Source organism: Cervus elaphus, chromosome 9, assembly GCF_910594005.1.
Source record: "Cervus elaphus chromosome 9, mCerEla1.1, whole genome shotgun sequence".
NCBI classification, from domain to species: Eukaryota; Metazoa; Chordata; class Mammalia; order Artiodactyla; family Cervidae; genus Cervus; species Cervus elaphus.
In genome coordinates this window covers 62355112-62372610 of record NC_057823.1, presented here as the reverse complement: position 1 = coordinate 62372610, position 17499 = coordinate 62355112, and the positions used below count along the sequence as shown (strand labels likewise).

General features: G+C 43.5%; 1 protein-coding gene across 1 annotated transcript in view; it reads left to right on the top strand.

Moving 5' to 3' along the window:
- The first annotated feature begins 12570 nt into the window (after nt 1-12570).
- PDE6A (phosphodiesterase 6A) overlaps nt 12571-17499 on the top strand; it is a 74646-nt gene continuing 69717 nt past the window's right edge. Inside the window, exon 1 of the mRNA XM_043913260.1 lies at nt 12571-13134. Within this exon, the coding sequence (XP_043769195.1) occupies nt 12661-13134 (474 nt within the window). The 5' untranslated portion in view covers nt 12571-12660. The remainder of the gene's footprint in view (nt 13135-17499) is intronic.

Below are 17499 nucleotides of genomic sequence, written 5' to 3'. Positions count from 1 at the left end.
GAAAGTGAGCAGATGACCGGTCCTCCGGCTTAAGGTTGGGGGTGATGCGAGGACTCACTCTCGAAAGAGACGTGGAAATGCTCTAAGGAGAGCTTAAACTGTTCTTCCTTTAATAGGGGTATCTTTTTCATCTTCGACTTTTTGGCGCACCCCCCCCCCCCCCTTTTACTGATAGAGAAAAAAACTGCTAGTCGCTCAGTTTCGTGTCCGACTCTTGGAGACCCCATGGACTATTGCCCGCCAGGCACTTCTGTCCGTGGGATTTCCCAGGCAAGAATAAGGGAACGACAGATAAACACACATGGAAAAAAAAAAGAATAAGGGAATGGGTGGCCATTTCCTTCTTCAGGTGAGCTTCCCGACTCAGGGATTGAACCCAGGTCTCTCACATTGCGGGAAGATTCTTTACCGTCTGAGCCACCAAGGAAGCCCATTGATAGAAAAATGGAGGCCCTAAGTGGGAAAAGGTCTGCTACAAAGTAAGAGGGCCTCTTGCCCCAATTTAACTTCCTCTCCACCGAAGGTACCAATACCCAAAGGTTCTTTTAAAGATGTAAATGAGTATATAAAAATAAATATGAAATGTAATTCCAGTCCTCGTTTAAAATCCTCCGTGGCTTTCCTTGACATTCATAGATAAGGTCAAATTTCTCCCTATGCCCCCAAAGTCCTGAATGTCCGGGGCCCCGGCCCCTTCCTTCTAACGTCGCAACTCTCCTTCCTTCAGCCCTCTCCACCCATCCTAACCTCCTTTGACAAGTTTGTTCTCTTTCTCAACCTAGACACTGGTTCCAGTACCTGGTTTCTGCTTATTTCTCCAGTGTCAACCTAAAGACCTGCCTGCCCTTTCCTTGGCGACTGTCCTGCTAGTCACTTTCTAGCATGTAGTCTTCATTTAATTATGTGCCACAAACTAGGCACTATCCGATATAGATTTTATGTTCATTTGTTCATTTTCCATCTTATATTGCCTGTAGGGGGGTTCACAGATGATGATTGCATAGAATGATAGGATAGATGGGAGTGAAAGAAAACCAGTGAAGGAAACAAAATGGTTAACTTCCTTTTCTTCCCTTTTCAAGAGCGCATTCAAGGAACTCCCTTTCTTATCCTGAGATGAGCCTCAGGTTTCTGTCACCCACCAGATTCAGAACTTCCAGAGTCACAAGCCATATCAGGATCAGAACACCTGGGTTCTGCTCCTGGTGCGATCTCTTAGCAATGAGGACAAATTGCATAATCTCACCTTTCCAAGGGTAATTAATGGCCCCACACTCAAGAGTCCTGGAGAGGGTCAAGTAAGACAATGGGTATTAATGTATTTTGTCTACTCCTTATAAGTTGCAAAACAAACAGAAGGCAACAGTTAACAATTTCTGGTTATTTATTTCTGGATGCACACAACTTCACATTTATTATCATATTTAGGCCTCATAGAAGCTTTTGTGGAGAAGGGAATTGCAACCCACTCCAGTATTCTTACCTAGAGAATCCTGTGGACAGAGCAACCTGGTGGGCTGTCTATGGGGCTCACAGAGTTGGACACGACTGAAGCGATTTAGCAGCAGCAGCAGCAGAAGCTTTTGAGGGGGTGTTATGTTATGATTCTCCCTTTTTAGGTGAAGAAATGAGACTCAGAGATATTAGGTGACCTGTCCACAGTCCCACGGTTATTAATAAATGACAACAGCATGATTTCAACCCAATTATAGCTGCCTGAAAAGCCCACTCTTAACCACTACACTCACTGTGTTAGTCAAATGTAAGACTCTATCCCCATCCTTGGGTGTAATAGATACCACTAAAGATTGGTTTAATATAATAACGGCTATCATTTTCTCTCTCTTATTCCATACGTTCTCGTCAACTTTTGTTGTTTTTGAGTTGCTAAGTCATGTCTCATGGACTGTAGGAGGACTCCTCCTACAGGCTCCTCTGTCCACGGGGTTTCTCGGGAAAGAATATTGGAGCAGGTTGCCATTTCCTTCTCCAGGGCATCTTCCCTATCCAGGGGTAGAACCTGCATCTCCTGCATTGGCAGGCAGATTCTTTACCACTGAGCTCCATGGAAGCCTCTCGTGTACTTTGCAGATGAAGAAATCGCAGCTTGGAATATTGTTACTTAACAGAGCCACTCAACTGACAAGTGGTGGATTCTGAGGTGGGACAGGGAGGGGTTTTCTTTGTTATAGCTGTCTCTCTCCCAGGCTTCTCATTGGTGCCTCTCACCCCCCTAATTCAGCATCCAGGCTGCTATTTAATGTTGTGGTCCTCTCACCTACCCACATACAAATCCCCAGGGGCCTCATACAGCTAGGCTTTGGTCCACTGTTCCTACCGTGCCTTCATCATGCTCCAATTCTCTGCAGCAGGAATCTTAAGGTGTGAAACAGATAACCAAATCCCTGCTAAAGGAGAGCTGGCTAAGTAATAATCAGCTTTTCCTCAATAACAGCATGTCAGCAGCCCAGCCAGCCAGAACCCAGATCCCTTCACCCCTCCCAATCAAGCCTAAGTGTTTTCCATCCTATTGGTCTTAGGGTGCACAGAGGTGACTGGCAGCCAGAGGGTTGCACATTATAGCCATTACTCTGTCCCAAACTATTTTCCAAAGAGTAACTAATGATGTGTTAACTGGGGATGTTATGGGCCAGCAAAGAAGTCATTTCTGGTTAGGGATTACTTCAGGATTCAATTCCTCAGCCCTTCCTGACTACCCACTCTTCCAGGAAGGATAGGTCACTTCCTTTGAGACCCCACTATTGAGTGACTGTTACTGATTTGCTATTTGGGATTAATTTCTGCTGATACAGCTATTTTGCTTTTTTCATTTTCTTTTTTTTTTTTTCTTTTTAATTTAACTTGATTATTCTTACGCAGAACTCACTGGTAGCTCAGCTGGTAAAGAATCTGCATGCAATGCAGGAGGCTCCAGTTCAATTCTTGGGTCAGGAAGATCCCCTGGAGAAGGGATAGGCTACCCATTCCAGTATTCTTGCCTGGAGTATCCCATGGACAGAGGAGCCTGGTGGGCTCCAGTCCACAGGGTCGCAAAGAGTCAGAGACGACTGAGCAACTAGCACTGATTATTCTTAGAAATAGGTAACATGTACAAGTAAACAAATTCAAAATATCAAAGAGTTTACAATGAAAAGTAGATCTCTCTCCTACACTATCCATTCTTACCCCAGCATCCTTTTCTGGAGGCAAACACAGCACCAGCTTCCTGTGTTGCCTTCCAAGTTAGTCTATACCAGAAGTTCTCTACTCTGGCTACACATCAGAATCTCTTGGGAAACTTTTAGAAAATAAAAATACTTTGGTCTCATCCTCAGATATTATGATTGAGTTGGGAAAGAGTGGGCTCAGGCATTGATGCTTTTTAAAAGCCCACCAGAAGATTCTGATGTACACCTAGGGTTGACAAGCCAGTGATCTATGCATGTACAAGAGTCTCCCAATCAACCAATCAATTAGTCACTCTCATATATACTTAAAAAAAAAACACAAAAAACGAAATGGGCTGGGACTTCCCTGGTGGTCCAGTGGTTAGGAATCCATCTTGCAATGCAGAGGACAGACATGGGTTCAATCCCTGGTCAGGGAACTAAGATCCCATATGCCTTGGAGCAACTAAATCCACCTGCTGCAACTACTGAGCCTGCACGCTCTGGAGCTTGTGTGCCACAACTAGAGAGTCCATGCACTGCAGTGAAAGATCCCGCATGACGATGAAGATCCTGCATGCTGCCGCTAAGACCTGACACAGCCAAATAAATAAATAAATAATTTTTTAAAAAAAAGAAATGGGCATACAATATATTATTATTCTATACTCTTAGAAATTAATAATACTAAACTTTGAAGATTGTTCCATCTCAGTGCATAAAGAGCTCCTTTATGACTATCTATTGCTAAGTAACAAATCACTCCAAAACTTAGTAGCTTAAAATACCAATACTCATTTTGTTATTTCTCATGGTTTCTGTGGGTCGGAGGTTTGCTGAGAGTTTCCATGGGTGGTTCTGGCTTGGTTCTCTCATAGAGCGATATAGTCAGATGGTGGCTAGAGTGGAGACAGAGAATGAAGAAGCTGAAGGCTGAACATCTCTCTTCATGCAGACTCAAGGCCTCACCCTGTGTCTCTCTGTATGGGCTAGTTTAGGCTTCCTCACATCATGGCAGTTTCAGGGCAGTCTGTGCTTAAATGACCTCTGAAGACTTCAAGGGTTCCAGTAATAGAAGGATGCTGTATAGCCTTTTAGGATCTAGCCTCAAAAGTCACATACTTGCAAGTCTCAATAAGAGACGTATCAAAGTCACATTGTAAGAAGGACATGTGGGGTGGGGAAGGAATATTGCTGTGGCTATCTTTGGCCATAGCAGCTGCATGGTATCCCACTCTTCAGGGGGACCATCATTCATGTAAGCATTGATGGACATTTATATTGTTTCCATTCTTTTTAACTAATTAATTAACTTGACCATGCTGGGTCTTAGTTCTGGCATGCAGGCTCTTAGTTGTAGGATCTAGTTCCCTGACCAGGGACTGAACCCGGGCCCCCTTCATTGGTAACAAGGAGTCTTAGCCACAGACCACCAGGGAAGTCCTCTCCACTTTTCCTCATCTCCCTCTCCCCCAGTTCCTAGAGGGAGCTTGGCCCTTCTTGATCACTTGCCTCTCAAGGATGCTGTGTGGCAGGATAGGAAGTAACTGTTCTCAGACTCAAGGAGAGATCCTGTCTTCTTTTTGGCCTTTGAGGAAAATTAGACTGAATTGTCCCAGAGAGGGAAAGAATGGAGGAGGAAAGGAGATTTTTGAAAGCCTCTGCCAAGAGGGCTAGGCTTGGCAGGATCTACGAGTGACAAGGACCTGGGCCTCGTCCTGCCTTGGGGAGGTGGGAAGGTTTGCCACGTGGGTGCCTTTTGGTAGCTCTGGGAGCCTGAAGCCATAGCAAGAATCCCAGAACCCTGGCCAAGAACAGCACTGTTTCAGGGGCATTATCAGTTTGGACAAGGGGCACATGTGTGGACGCAGAATGAAGCAAATAAGGTTACAGGGCTTTTCTCCAGCTGAACTGAGTTAGACCAACAGGCCTTCACATGACCCTGGGGTGGAACGATGGTCACAGTAATTATTGAGATTGGATATCCTGCCAGCACTGTGGGGTGGGGGCTTGGAACATATACAATTTGATTTGGAAGAAGAAAAGAAATGTAACTCTTACACTGGGGGTGAAGCAGTACAAGTTACCCTTGCTATAATATTTAGGTACAGAAAGTGATCTGTTACTTGGGGTTTCATAGTGATAACAAGCCCCAGCATTCCAGATATGTTCTTTCAGGATTCTGGGCCAGGTGCTGTGGGAAATGGTCATTCAAGATGGAACATGATCTCTGCACTAAAATATTGACTTTCTCAACATTTCTTTACTTAAATGCTTTTATTTTTGGATAGCCAGGATAACATCTTAAAAGATTAGTAGTTGAAATTGTTCTTTCTGTTCATATTTTTATTAAAAGGTGACAACAATAAGAAAGTGCACAAAGATTTAGCAAATGTTCTTTAAGAATACCAAAGAAAAGAAAAAAGAAGGAAAAAATCAGCCTAAATAACCAATGGTCAGAAATATGTTAAATTATGGTACAGCCACCCAGTGGAACTCTGTGAGGCCATTAAAAGTCATGTGGTAATGGAATATTTAATAGCACAGAAAGATGTTTACATACATGTTAAACAAACAAAATATCTAGGGACTTCCCTGATGGTCCAGTGGTTAAGACTCCATACCTCCAATATAAAGAGCAGGGGTTTGATCCCTAGTCAGGGAACTAAGCTCCCACATGCTCTGTGGTGCAGCCCAAAAAGTATTAAACTACCTTCATAGGCGTCCCTGGTGGTTCAGGTGGTAAAGAATCTGCCTGCAATGCAGGAGATCTGGTTTGATCCCTGGGTCAGAAGATCCCCTGCAGAAGGGAATGGCAACCCACTCAAGTATCCTTGCCTGGAGAATCCCATGGGCAGCAGAATCTGATGGGCTACAGTCCATAGGGTCACAGAGAGTCAAACATGACTGAATGACTAACATACACTTTTTATTGAGAACTAGCCACAAAGAAAGTTCTATACATACACTGCCACTAAGCCTCACCACAGTTCTATAAAATAAGTATCATTATTATCCACAATTTACAAATGAGAAAATTGAGACCAGATTTTAGGAAATTGATCCCTGTTCAGGGAACTAGATCCCACAGGCCTCAGATAAGAGCTCACATGCAGCAACTGAAGATCCCAGCACAGACAAATAAATAAAAATGAATATTAAAAAAAGAAGAGAAAATATAAATGACGTAAAGGTTAAAACGCATCTAAGGAGAAAATTTTGCACGGCTCATCCATCACCCAGGTTAGATCCTCAAAGTATAACAAAGACAACTTCACAGACTAGCCACGCTCTGGAGGCAGACTCAACAGGAAACCCAAGTTGCTCAATAAAGGCGTTAAGTTAACGTCAGGAGGCGGGACAGTGAGGAACTGACATCAACTCTAGGTCAAGGATAAGAACAAATGAAATATCCAGACAGCCAAGATTAAGTATAAAATGAGGGTGTGTTTGTGTGTGTGTTCGGTCACTCAGTCGAGTGTGACTCTTTGTGGCCCCATGGACAGTAGACCATCAGGCTCCTCTGTCCGTGGAATTTTCCGGGCAAGAATACTGGAGCAAGTTGCCATTTCCAACTCCAGGGGACCTTCCTGACCCAGAAATAGAACCCAAGTCTCGAGTGTCTCCTGCATTGGCAAGTGGATTCTTTGCCATTGTGACACCTGAGAAGCCATAAAATGAAGGTGGAGCACAATAAAATGAGGCTGGAGGCCATTCCAGCAGTTCCAAGGTGGGGCCAGGAAAACTTCCCTTCTATGGCTTCACAGAGGTTGTGCAGTTTGGCAAGCCAGAGGTGAAAGTCCTCCAATCAGGAAATGGAGGCTAAATCAACATTTAATGTCAGCAAAATGTCCTGAAGGGGGGGGACACTCAACGCCCAGTGACGTAAATTACCCAGGCTGGCCCCACTGTTTCTCAGGCCGTCTCCCAGTCAACCAATGTGTCTTCCACACCTTTTTCTTGCTACTGTACCCACTTCCTTCTCTCCAGTCTCTCAATCCTCATTCTAGGCCAATTCCTTATTCCTCTGGGAAAATTGCAAATCAACTATACTCCAATAAAAATTATTTTAAACATATTTGCAACCACTTCCTTACTGATTAACGGGAATCATCTTCCTAGTTAAATGCTGATATTCAAATCCTCTGCCTTATCCTGGGCTTACCTACTTTCAATGACAAGGACTTGACTATGTTTAAGGTAATCTGGTTAATCTTCAATAGTTGTGATAACTAATAATGATTGGATGACTACTATTAAATTGAACAGTCTGAAACTGCTGTCCCTAGAGGACAAAAATAGTCAAAGAGGAGCAATTTTATATGGTTCAACTTAACATGCACTGGGTACATAGCTGCACATTACACAATATATTATTTCATCTCCACAACCACCATGTTAAAGAATTCTAATTTTATAGCTAAGCAAAGTGAGGTCCAGGGATATTAAATAATTTACACACCACCTCTTAAGCACTATGGGTATTGCTTTTTTCTTTTTCCCTCACTGCAAGGCTTGGGCTATCTTAGTTCCACAACCAGGGATCGAACCTAGGGCCCTGGCAGTGAGAGTGCTAAGTCCTAACCACTGGAACGCCAGGGAATTCCTTGGTGTTGCCTTAGTATAATAACTTTTGTCTCTGACCTACTGGCTTGTCTGGCTCTCTGGTTCCTCACTGAACAAGCTGGCACACTCCACTCCCAATAATCTTTCAGAGCCTCTTCCTAGTTGAACATCCTCAGTTCCCTCATCATTGCTATTAACACAAGTGATGAACAGTGGGGGCCTGTGGACACCACTTCACTAACACTAGGATTTGCGGTGGCCACTGACATACAATACAACCCATTCCTATTCTAGCAGCTCCTGAATTTCATGCTCCTCTTCTTTCCAAAAAGGTGCCTCACAAAATACCTTTCCACACATACCTCTCCTTCACCCAGTTGATTCCTTGCTGTGCCCTATTTCTTTCCTTTATTCCCTCCTCTTTACCTCCAAACTCTGTGTCTTAAAACCACCTATGGACCCAGCAGTTGCACTCCTGGGTATATACCTAAGAGAACCAAAATCACATGTCTACACAAAGACTTGCATAGCTAAAAAGTGAGAATAACCTACATGTCCACTAACTAATAAATGGGTAAATGAAATGTGGTATCTATATCCATCATAATGGAACATTATTAAGTCATAAAAAAGAATGAAGCTCTTTGGATGGATAAACCTTGAAAATATTATGCTAAATGAGAATGGTCAGACACAAAGGCCACACACATATTGTATAATTCTATTTATATGAAATGTCCAGAATAGATAAATCCACAGAGAAAGGAGATTAGTAGTTACCAGAGGATGAGAAAATAGATTAGTGGGGGCACAACAGAAGAAATACACTAAAAACCCCTGAATTATACCCTTTAAAAAGATGTTTTTATGTAATGTGAATTTTATCTCAATCAACACATATTTTAAAATCATCTATGATTTGAGTCACCTAACTTTTCAAAGCTTTTCAGTGAAATATAGATCTTGGGGTAGAGATTATGTTAAATAAGTAGTTCCAGCTTTCCTTCTGGGAGGATCCTTTGGCAAGGCTTGTGGTCAGAAACACAGAGGTCAGCCATTCCTGGTCAGTCTTGTCTCATCCCAGCCCATTTGGAGTCATGGAACCAGGAGTGCTAGAGATAATGTTATTCAACTCTTTTGTTTTGTTCTTAGGAAAATCAACAGAGCCTTGAGAGAAAACAGAACATTTTCAAGGTCACAGAATGAGTCAGTGGCATTGTTGGGCCTACAGTCCTGTTTTCTTCTTTCAAGTAGAACATGTTCGTGTTTAGACTGGACTACAGAAAGCATTCTATCCTACGCATACTGGTAGCCCCTGTTTCCAATGAAAGAAGCTTGATTTTCCTTCGCTGACATCTGAAATCAGGCCCATTGAACAGGCTTATAGGAGGTGACCTGATGCAAATACTAGCTTATCCCTACCTAGCCAACAACTAGCACTAAAGTTTGTTAGCAGATTTGACTATCTCATTCTGGCATATTGAAAAATAAGGTAAAAATAGATTTCTTGCAAAAGAGTTGCTTATATTCCCAGCCAGAGCTAAGCCCGGTGGGCATATGACAGGAAAGGACCTGGGCTGGCCTGTTGTAGAGACTTTTTAAAAGGGGTAACGCTTTACTCCTATCCTCAAAGACTTTGAGTTTGATGAGAGTACAAATGTATAGAAATAACACAGCCTAGAATGTAGAAACTCCTATTGACATGGAAGCAAACCAATAGTTTGGAGTTCAAAGTAGAAAAAGTCTAACTGGAGCATAAAAAATCCATGGTGGGAACAGCATTTGGACTGGGTGGTATGGGACAGGCCAAGAGCTCAGCAAGAATAAAGAGGCAAAGTCAGAGAGAATGGAAAACACTAGGGTGGAGCTTAGAGCAGGTGTAGAGAAACTGTACAAAATAAAGTAAGAAGGAATATTGGGGCCAAATTTCGGAGTGCTATTAATGTCAGGATTAAGAAAGATTGCTCAATTTTTTGAGGGGTGCAGTAGGGGTTAGAACAGCCTCAGAGTGTGGGTTAGAACACACACTCTGATAGAGCCTTGTAGAGCAAAATTCGCATTATTTATTCAAACCGTTAGATAGCTGCAAGCTCTTTGGGCCTGGGATTTCACTTCTAGATATTTCCACTAAGAAATGTAAGTGTTCATTAGAGCATAATTTATACTATTAGAAGATTAGAAACAACAGAGGAGTGGAGCGGTTGTTCTCAATAGGAATAATTTGATCTCAGGGGACATTAGGAAATGTCTGGAAATATTTTTTATTTCCACAACTTAAAGGGAAGGGAGTGCTATTGGCATCTAGTGGGTAGAGGCCAGGAATGTTGCTAAGCACCTTTATAGTGTACAGGACAGCTTCCCACAACAAAGAATTACTGAGCCCAAAATGCCAATATATGAGTATTGAGAATATATGTATAGATATAGATAGATATGGAAGGATGAAAAAATATACAAAGACTATTGGTGACGATAAAATCTGGGATTATGTTTTATTTCAATTTTTTCTTTTATAACTTCCTGTACTTTCTAAATTTTAATCAAGAATATATAGGATTTTGTGGGACTTCCCTGGTGGCCCAGTAGTTAGTTAGGAATCTGCCTTTCAATGCAGGGGATGGGGGTTCAACCCCTGGTTGGGAACTCAGATTCCAGATGCTGCAGGACAACTAAGCCCACATGCCACAACTAGAGAGAAGTCCATACACCTCAGGGAAGACCCAGTGCAGCCAAAAAGAGAAATATAGGGCTTTGTAGTAGGCAGAGTAATATAATTCAGTTTGAGTCCAAGGGACGAAGGTTTAAGTCCTAGCCTGAGTCCAAGAATCAGGAGTGCCAACATATAAGGGCAGGAGAAGATAGATGTCCCAGCTCAAGCAGAGGGCCAATTCACTCTCCCCTCACCATTTTCTTCCCCCTATTCAATCTCCTGATGGATTGGGGGATGCTCACCTGTGTTGGGGAGGGTAAAATTCATTACTTTGTCTACTGACTCAAATCCCTATCTCTTCTGAAACACCCTTAATGACAAACCCAGAAATAATGTTTTACTAGTTACCTGGGCATCCTTTAGCCCAACTAACACACAAAATGAACCACCACTAACATCATTTAAAAACAACATTACTGAGCATCAAGGATTATGCTAGGCAGCCTTGCAAAGGCTCAGCAATCAGTCCTGACAGGTGCCTGCCCTCACTAGAGCTCACAGTATAGAGAAGAAGACAGAGTTGACAAACATAAAACAAGAAAACACATTTTAATAGTCATAGAGGAATTAAATGGATGATATGGCAGGCAGGAACTGGGGAGAGAGTGATTGGGGCTCCTTTAGATAAGACAATTAGGGGTGACTAGCATGAGCTGAGACCTTGAGGCTGAGGAGCTGGCGAGCCAGGGATTCACATTCCAGACAGAGGGCTCACGTTAGTTACGGTGGATGTATTTGGAAAAGTTGTTGCAAGGTCCACCAGACCAAGGGTCATCTGTATACACAGTGTTGAATAGGCACAGTATCCTGGGAATTAATTAATTACACTCTACAATAAAGCAAGTGATCTATTAATACTTTCCATTAAAGTTCACTTACACAGCTCAAAGTGCCAAGCACAGTCTATGATCCTACATTCCACAGTGTTTATAACACAGGTGTGCCAGGCTCTCACATATATATATCCATAGTCACTACAGTGTATTTTATCCAGAAAGAATGCACTCTTTTCCTGCCCTAGTGGGTTAGGAGAGACAACCCGATGAGGATTCTGGTATTTTGAGCCTCACTGGAGCTGATAAAACCCACACTATTGTGTGCGTTTCTGACTGACAACCCAAGAAGATACTGACTGAAGCCAGCAAAAGCACCCTAAAATGTCAAACCAAAGATCAGGGACTGAGGACAATAGAAAGTTAAGCCTCTACGTAAAGCACAGAAACAAAAATGTTAACTAAAGGTTACCTCTGAATAGCAGGATTATGGGTGATTTTAAGGGTCTTCTTTGTGTATTTTCTATAGAAAACATGAGTATTATAATAGAAAAAAAACCAACTATGAAAGGTGTTGTTTTTACAAAGTGAAAAGTGAAAGTCACTCAGTCGTGTCCAACTCTTTGCAACCCCATGGACTATACTGTCCATGGAATTCTCCAGGTCAGAATACTGGAGTGAGTAGTCTTTCCCTTCTCCAGGGGATCTTCCCAACCCAGGGATAAAACCCAGGTCCCCCTCATTGCAGCTGAGCCACCAGGGAAACCCTGTTTTTATAAAGGTCTTTCAAATTCAGAGATGTAATGTGGAGATTTGACCCATAATGTGCACAAGGGAAGCAAGTTCAGTGGCGAGCGTGCAGAGGGAAGCTGTGTGTTAGGGAGATCCTGGGGACGGGGGTGCAGAAGAGTGGGGTGAGGGGCGAGGGGCGGGAGGTGGATGCCCAGTTCCTCTCAGCTCTAGCCATTTCTGTTGCCGAGGAACTGGATATGGAGTTGTTAGATCTTCTGATTCTCTGAGAGAAGCTAAATGAACCTCTTAAACAGTAAACATGGGCTTCCATGTTAAATGTTAAAGAAAAATACCATACAGGGCAGAGAAAAGCATGTTTATAACAGTATGATGTCTTGTGTTAGCAGTTTGCAGCCTCTGTTTTTGGTGTTTTCTTTTACTTGATCTCAATGCCAGCTCTGTGCCAAATTTTCTTCTCCTATTAGCAGACCAAGGTGAAAAGAGAACTCTCACCTCTCCCATCTGGGGCCCAGGAGCATCCGGAACACCCTGATCCTCATAATCCTTGTTCTGGGGAAATATTAATGATTTAATCTCCCAAGCTCACTCACTCTGCTCTGCAGCCACACCAGCGAGGTTCACAGACAAGACTCAGAGAAGTCTAGGCCAGGCTCACCCTCATCCACAGAAATAGACAGTGCAATTCCCAGTCATGGGCGAGGTGACGGCAGAGGAGGTAGAGAAGTTTCTGGACTCAAATGTTGGCTTTGCCAAACAGTACTACAACCTGCGCTACCGGGCCAAGGTCATCTCGGACCTGCTGGGACCCAGGGAGGCAGCCGTGGACTTCAGCAACTACCACCCGCTGAGCTGCGTGGAAGAGAGTGAAATTATCTTCGACCTCCTGCGGGACTTTCAGGACAACCTGCAGGCCGAAAAGTGTGTCTTCAATGTCATGAAGAAGCTGTGCTTCCTGCTGCAGGCTGACCGCATGAGCCTGTTCATGTACAGGGCCCGGAATGGTATCGCAGAGCTGGCCACCCGGCTCTTCAATGTCCACAAGGATGCTGTGCTTGAGGAGTGCCTGGTGGTGCCTGACTCAGAGATCGTGTTCCCCCTGGACATGGGAGTGGTGGGCCATGTCGCGCTCTCTAAAAAGATCGTCAATGTCCCCAACACAGAGGAGGTATCCTCTTCCCCGTGGGAGTGGGGGGCAGGGAGGCATTATTCCATGGGGTTAGGAGGGGAGGGTATATGGGATGGGGAGCTGTCGGCCACCAAGATGAGGCTGGTGACCACTTAGCACTTTTCTTTCTTTTTTCACTTGTCTATTTTTTTTAATTAATTTATTTTTTGCTGCTCTGGGTCTTCATTGTTCTGTGAGGGCTTTCTCTAGTTGCTGTGAGTAAAGAGCTACTCTTCCTTGCAGCATGTGGTGGCTTCTCTTGTTGCGGAGCTTGGGCTCTAGGTCCTTGGGCTCAGTAGTTACCACATAGTGGGATCCTCTCAGACCAGGGATCGAACCTGTGTCCCCTGCATTGCCAGGCAGATTCTTAACCACTAGATCACCAGGGAATTCTATTTGTTTATTGATAACTTTTTATTAAAAAAAAAATCAGAAGAGTTTAAAATATAGTACCAAGAACTGTATGTTGTTCATCCCAATTCATCAACTGTTTACACCTTACCTGGTTTCCCTGATGGCTCAGCTGGGAAACAATCCACCTGCAACACAGGAGACCTGGGTTCAATCCCTGGGTTGGGAAGATCCTCTGGAAAAGGGAAGGAGAATTCCATGGACTGTATAGTCCATGGGGTCTCAAAGACTTGGACACGACTGAGCAACTTTCACTTACACCTTACCACATTTGCTTTATGTCTCCATTTTTTCTGAGGCATTTGGGAGACAAACACAGACAACATGTCCTTTTAACCCCAGGAATTTTTCTGTGTATTTCCAGAACAAGGACATTTCTTACATAGCCAAAGTACAATGATCAAACTCAGGAAATGTGACAGTGGTCACAATACTCTTATCTAATGAACAGTCCATATTCAGTTATTTGCGAATCGTCTCAATGATGCCCATTTAGCACTGTCTCTTTAGTCTCCGATCTGAAACAGTTTCTCAATCTATCTTTGTTTTCCATGACTCTGTTTTTGAAGGATACAGGCCAACTTGTTCTGCAGAAATGGCCCTCCATTTGGGCTTGTCTGATGTGTCTTCACATTTAGGTTCAGGCTACGCATTTCTGGCAGGACTGTCACAGAGGTGATATTATTTTTACTTTGTGCTTTGCGTCAGGAGACATAGGCTGACAGTCATTACGGAAATGCTAAATTGACCACTTGGTTAAGCACTTGGCTCTGTCTTCTAAGAGTTTAGGGTTCTGTGGGATTCTCCTGGCAGCCCTGACAAAGACTTCTTTGATCACCTACAGCAAATCATTTAATGCAGTTCTCCCCATAACCATCAGTCAGGGTCCACTCCTACTCATCCTTCAGATCTTAGCTTAAAGTTCACTTCCTCAGGGAGACCCTCCCAGATCCTTCTCTAAGTTTCCTCCCTAAAACCATTTACCACAATAAGCCCTGGAAGCCAGGGACCGTGCCTGCCTTGTTGTCCACTTTATACCAAATGTTTGTCCACTTTATAGCAATTGTTCACTTTATAGCAAAGGTTTGGCACAAAGAAGATGCTCAACAAATACTTAGCAAAAAGACTCACACTCAGGTAATTTTGCAATAATCCCTTTAACACCCGTCTCACCCCAATATTTGCCCTATGCTGGCAAGGCCCATGTGGGTCTCATTTATTGCTGCACTGGCCTAACCAGGAGCCTGTGTTCAGTCATTCCCAAGATCCAGCCTGGACATTTTGTGACTTTGTGTTCCCCTTATCTCTAACCTAATTTCAGATTAAAGGTCTTAAAATTAAAAGCTGGGGAGGTATGGGGCTTCAGAGATTGTCTCATCCAGCTGACTTATTTAATGGATGAGAAGTCTGGAGTCAGAAGATCTTGAGAAGGGGCTTGCCCAAAGTCACTAAGGCATCAGAGCAGAGCTTCCTGGACTTCACATGTACAGCTGTAAGAATTCCAATGGATTATCCTTTTGACTTGGATTCCTTTTTTGAAAAAAATTAATTCCTTCATTATTTGACTGTACCAGGTCTTAGTGATGGCACGAAGGATCCTCTAGTTATGGCATGGGGAAATCTTTAGTTGGGGCTGGCGAATTCTTAGCTGCAGTACATGGGATTTAGTTTCCTGACCAGGGATTGAACCCTGGCCCCCTGCACTGGGAGGGCAGAGTCTTAGCTACTGGACCACTAGAAAGTTCCTTGAGTTTCTTGGCAAGATGAAAGGCGCAGACTTGGGCCTTTGTGGAACCTGGTTTTCTTTGAAGTATGCTAGGCTAGATCTCCTATGGGGTTCCTCTCTCCTTGCCCCTCCTAGGGTAAGGGTAATTCTGCACCCTGGGAACTTTCCTGAGGACTCATCCATCTGGACTAGAGTCTGTTCTCCCTTCAACTCTCTCTAGACTTCAACTGTAGCCAACATGGGTTGTCACAGACTTATAACTGATTATCCCTGTTTTACATATGATGAAATTGAAATCTTTTCTCAGTCACACAGAAAGCGGCAGAGCAGGGATTTGAATTCAGGCACTCTGACTGGTGCCAGACCCATCACTGCTCTGCTATTCTCTACTTCCTCCTGGCCTATAAAACGAGTGCATTAAACTAAGTGCGGTGTACAAAAAACAGGTTGTTGCATATCCCGTGGCAGAAAATTGAGATGTTAAGCTTTGAGGGCAGATCTGGGTGTGAATCAAGACTCCCTTTCTAATAACATGGCCTTGGCAAACTGTTTAGCTTGTGTGGGCTCACTTCCTGATTTGTAGAGTAGAGGGAGAAAGCCTAGCTTCTCTAAGTGTTGTGTAGGATAAAAGGAGAGAATTCTTTCTCCTCTAGCATAGTTCTTAGTGCATAGTTTAGGCTCTTACGGCAGCTTCTCCTCCTTGTTAATATTACTACTACTTTGTTGTTGCTGTTAAGGAATTTATTCTATGGAATAGATGCTGGATCATGTCTGTGTGGGTCTTGGAGAGGAATCCAGTCTTGTCTTTCTGGAGCTTTCAGTTTAGATTTTGTTTGTGGGAAAAACAGAGAACAGAGGTGCTGAAAGCTTCTGTGGACCCTGGTGTTGAGGGCCTGAGGATTTAAGTAGACTCTCTGATCCTAAAATATCCCTAAGAGTTTGCTGAGCCCCTGTGCTAAAGGACAGCCTGCTGTTTCCTTGTCAGCCCCAAAGTTCATCCTGGACGGGATGGCTGTGTTCCCGGGAAGCTTTTGGGCCAGGCAGCCCCCGTGGTGTGTGCCTCAGGTCTGAAGTGATGTCAGTTCAGGTCAGCAAGCCTGTGTCCTTCAGTTGTACATATCTTCCTCCTTGAGATATCATACTTTATTGGGGTCTGTGGACAGACACTGGGAGCTGGATGAAGAAGAAGCAGGGATATGGTGTAGACTGGGGGGTGGGTGGTCCCTGAACCACTAATAAGTGATACTCTTAGCCTTTAGCACACTTCCCAGCAGCCCCCACCAAAACCTGAAAGTGGTTGTAATTACTGCATTGAAAAATGTAAAACCATGTATGGGGTTTCCTGTGGTTGTAATGTGGCTCCCGTGCTCTGACACATTCTTACTTATCCTTGGGATCTTCTTGGGGGCAGCTTGTCATTAGGGCTGCTAGATATAATGTAAGCTGCCCAGTTGAATTTGAATCTTAGATAAACAAAGAGTACTTTTTTTTTTTGGTTGAGCTGCATGCCATGTGGGATCCTAGTTCCCCAAGCAGGGATTGAATCCATGCCTCCTGCGATGGAAGTGTGAGTATTAACCACCGGACCACCAGGGAGGCCCCAGAGAACTATTTTAGTATGTGTTACGTGCCAATAACTGTTAAACTGTCAATATTCAATGCTGTGACTGGACAAGCCCTTGTGGTTCCAATGATGAATGCAAGATACCCCTTAGCACTAGTGATCAGGAAACTGAAAAAACAAAGGCTTATTACTTATAAGACCTGGAAATTACATTGCATACCTGGGGCCGCACAAGGAGGTCTCAGGTTAGAGAGGGAGAAAGTGGGCTCTGGCCTAGGATTTTCATGAGGGTCGAGGGTTTCATGGGCTCACTTTTTATTAGCGAATTTAAAACATAAGAGCAGAAATTGAAATCTTGGTAAGAGAAAATAGAAAGCAAAAAGTGGCTCCAAATGATCAGTTATCAAGATCAACCAAGATCTTTAAAACAAAGGAGCCTCAGTGTGAGGAGGTGGCATGGCTCTTTATCTAGTGTGTGGCTGACAATGTGTCTACTTGAGATAGCCAGATAGCCATCTTTGAGATGGATGTCAACAATCAAACCCTCAGTCATACACTTACATTACAAAAATGAAAACAAACAACTACCAAGAGTGTCCAGCTCACACTATAGTATACCGTATACAATATATGATATACTAAAAAAATTGTTTACCTGAAATTA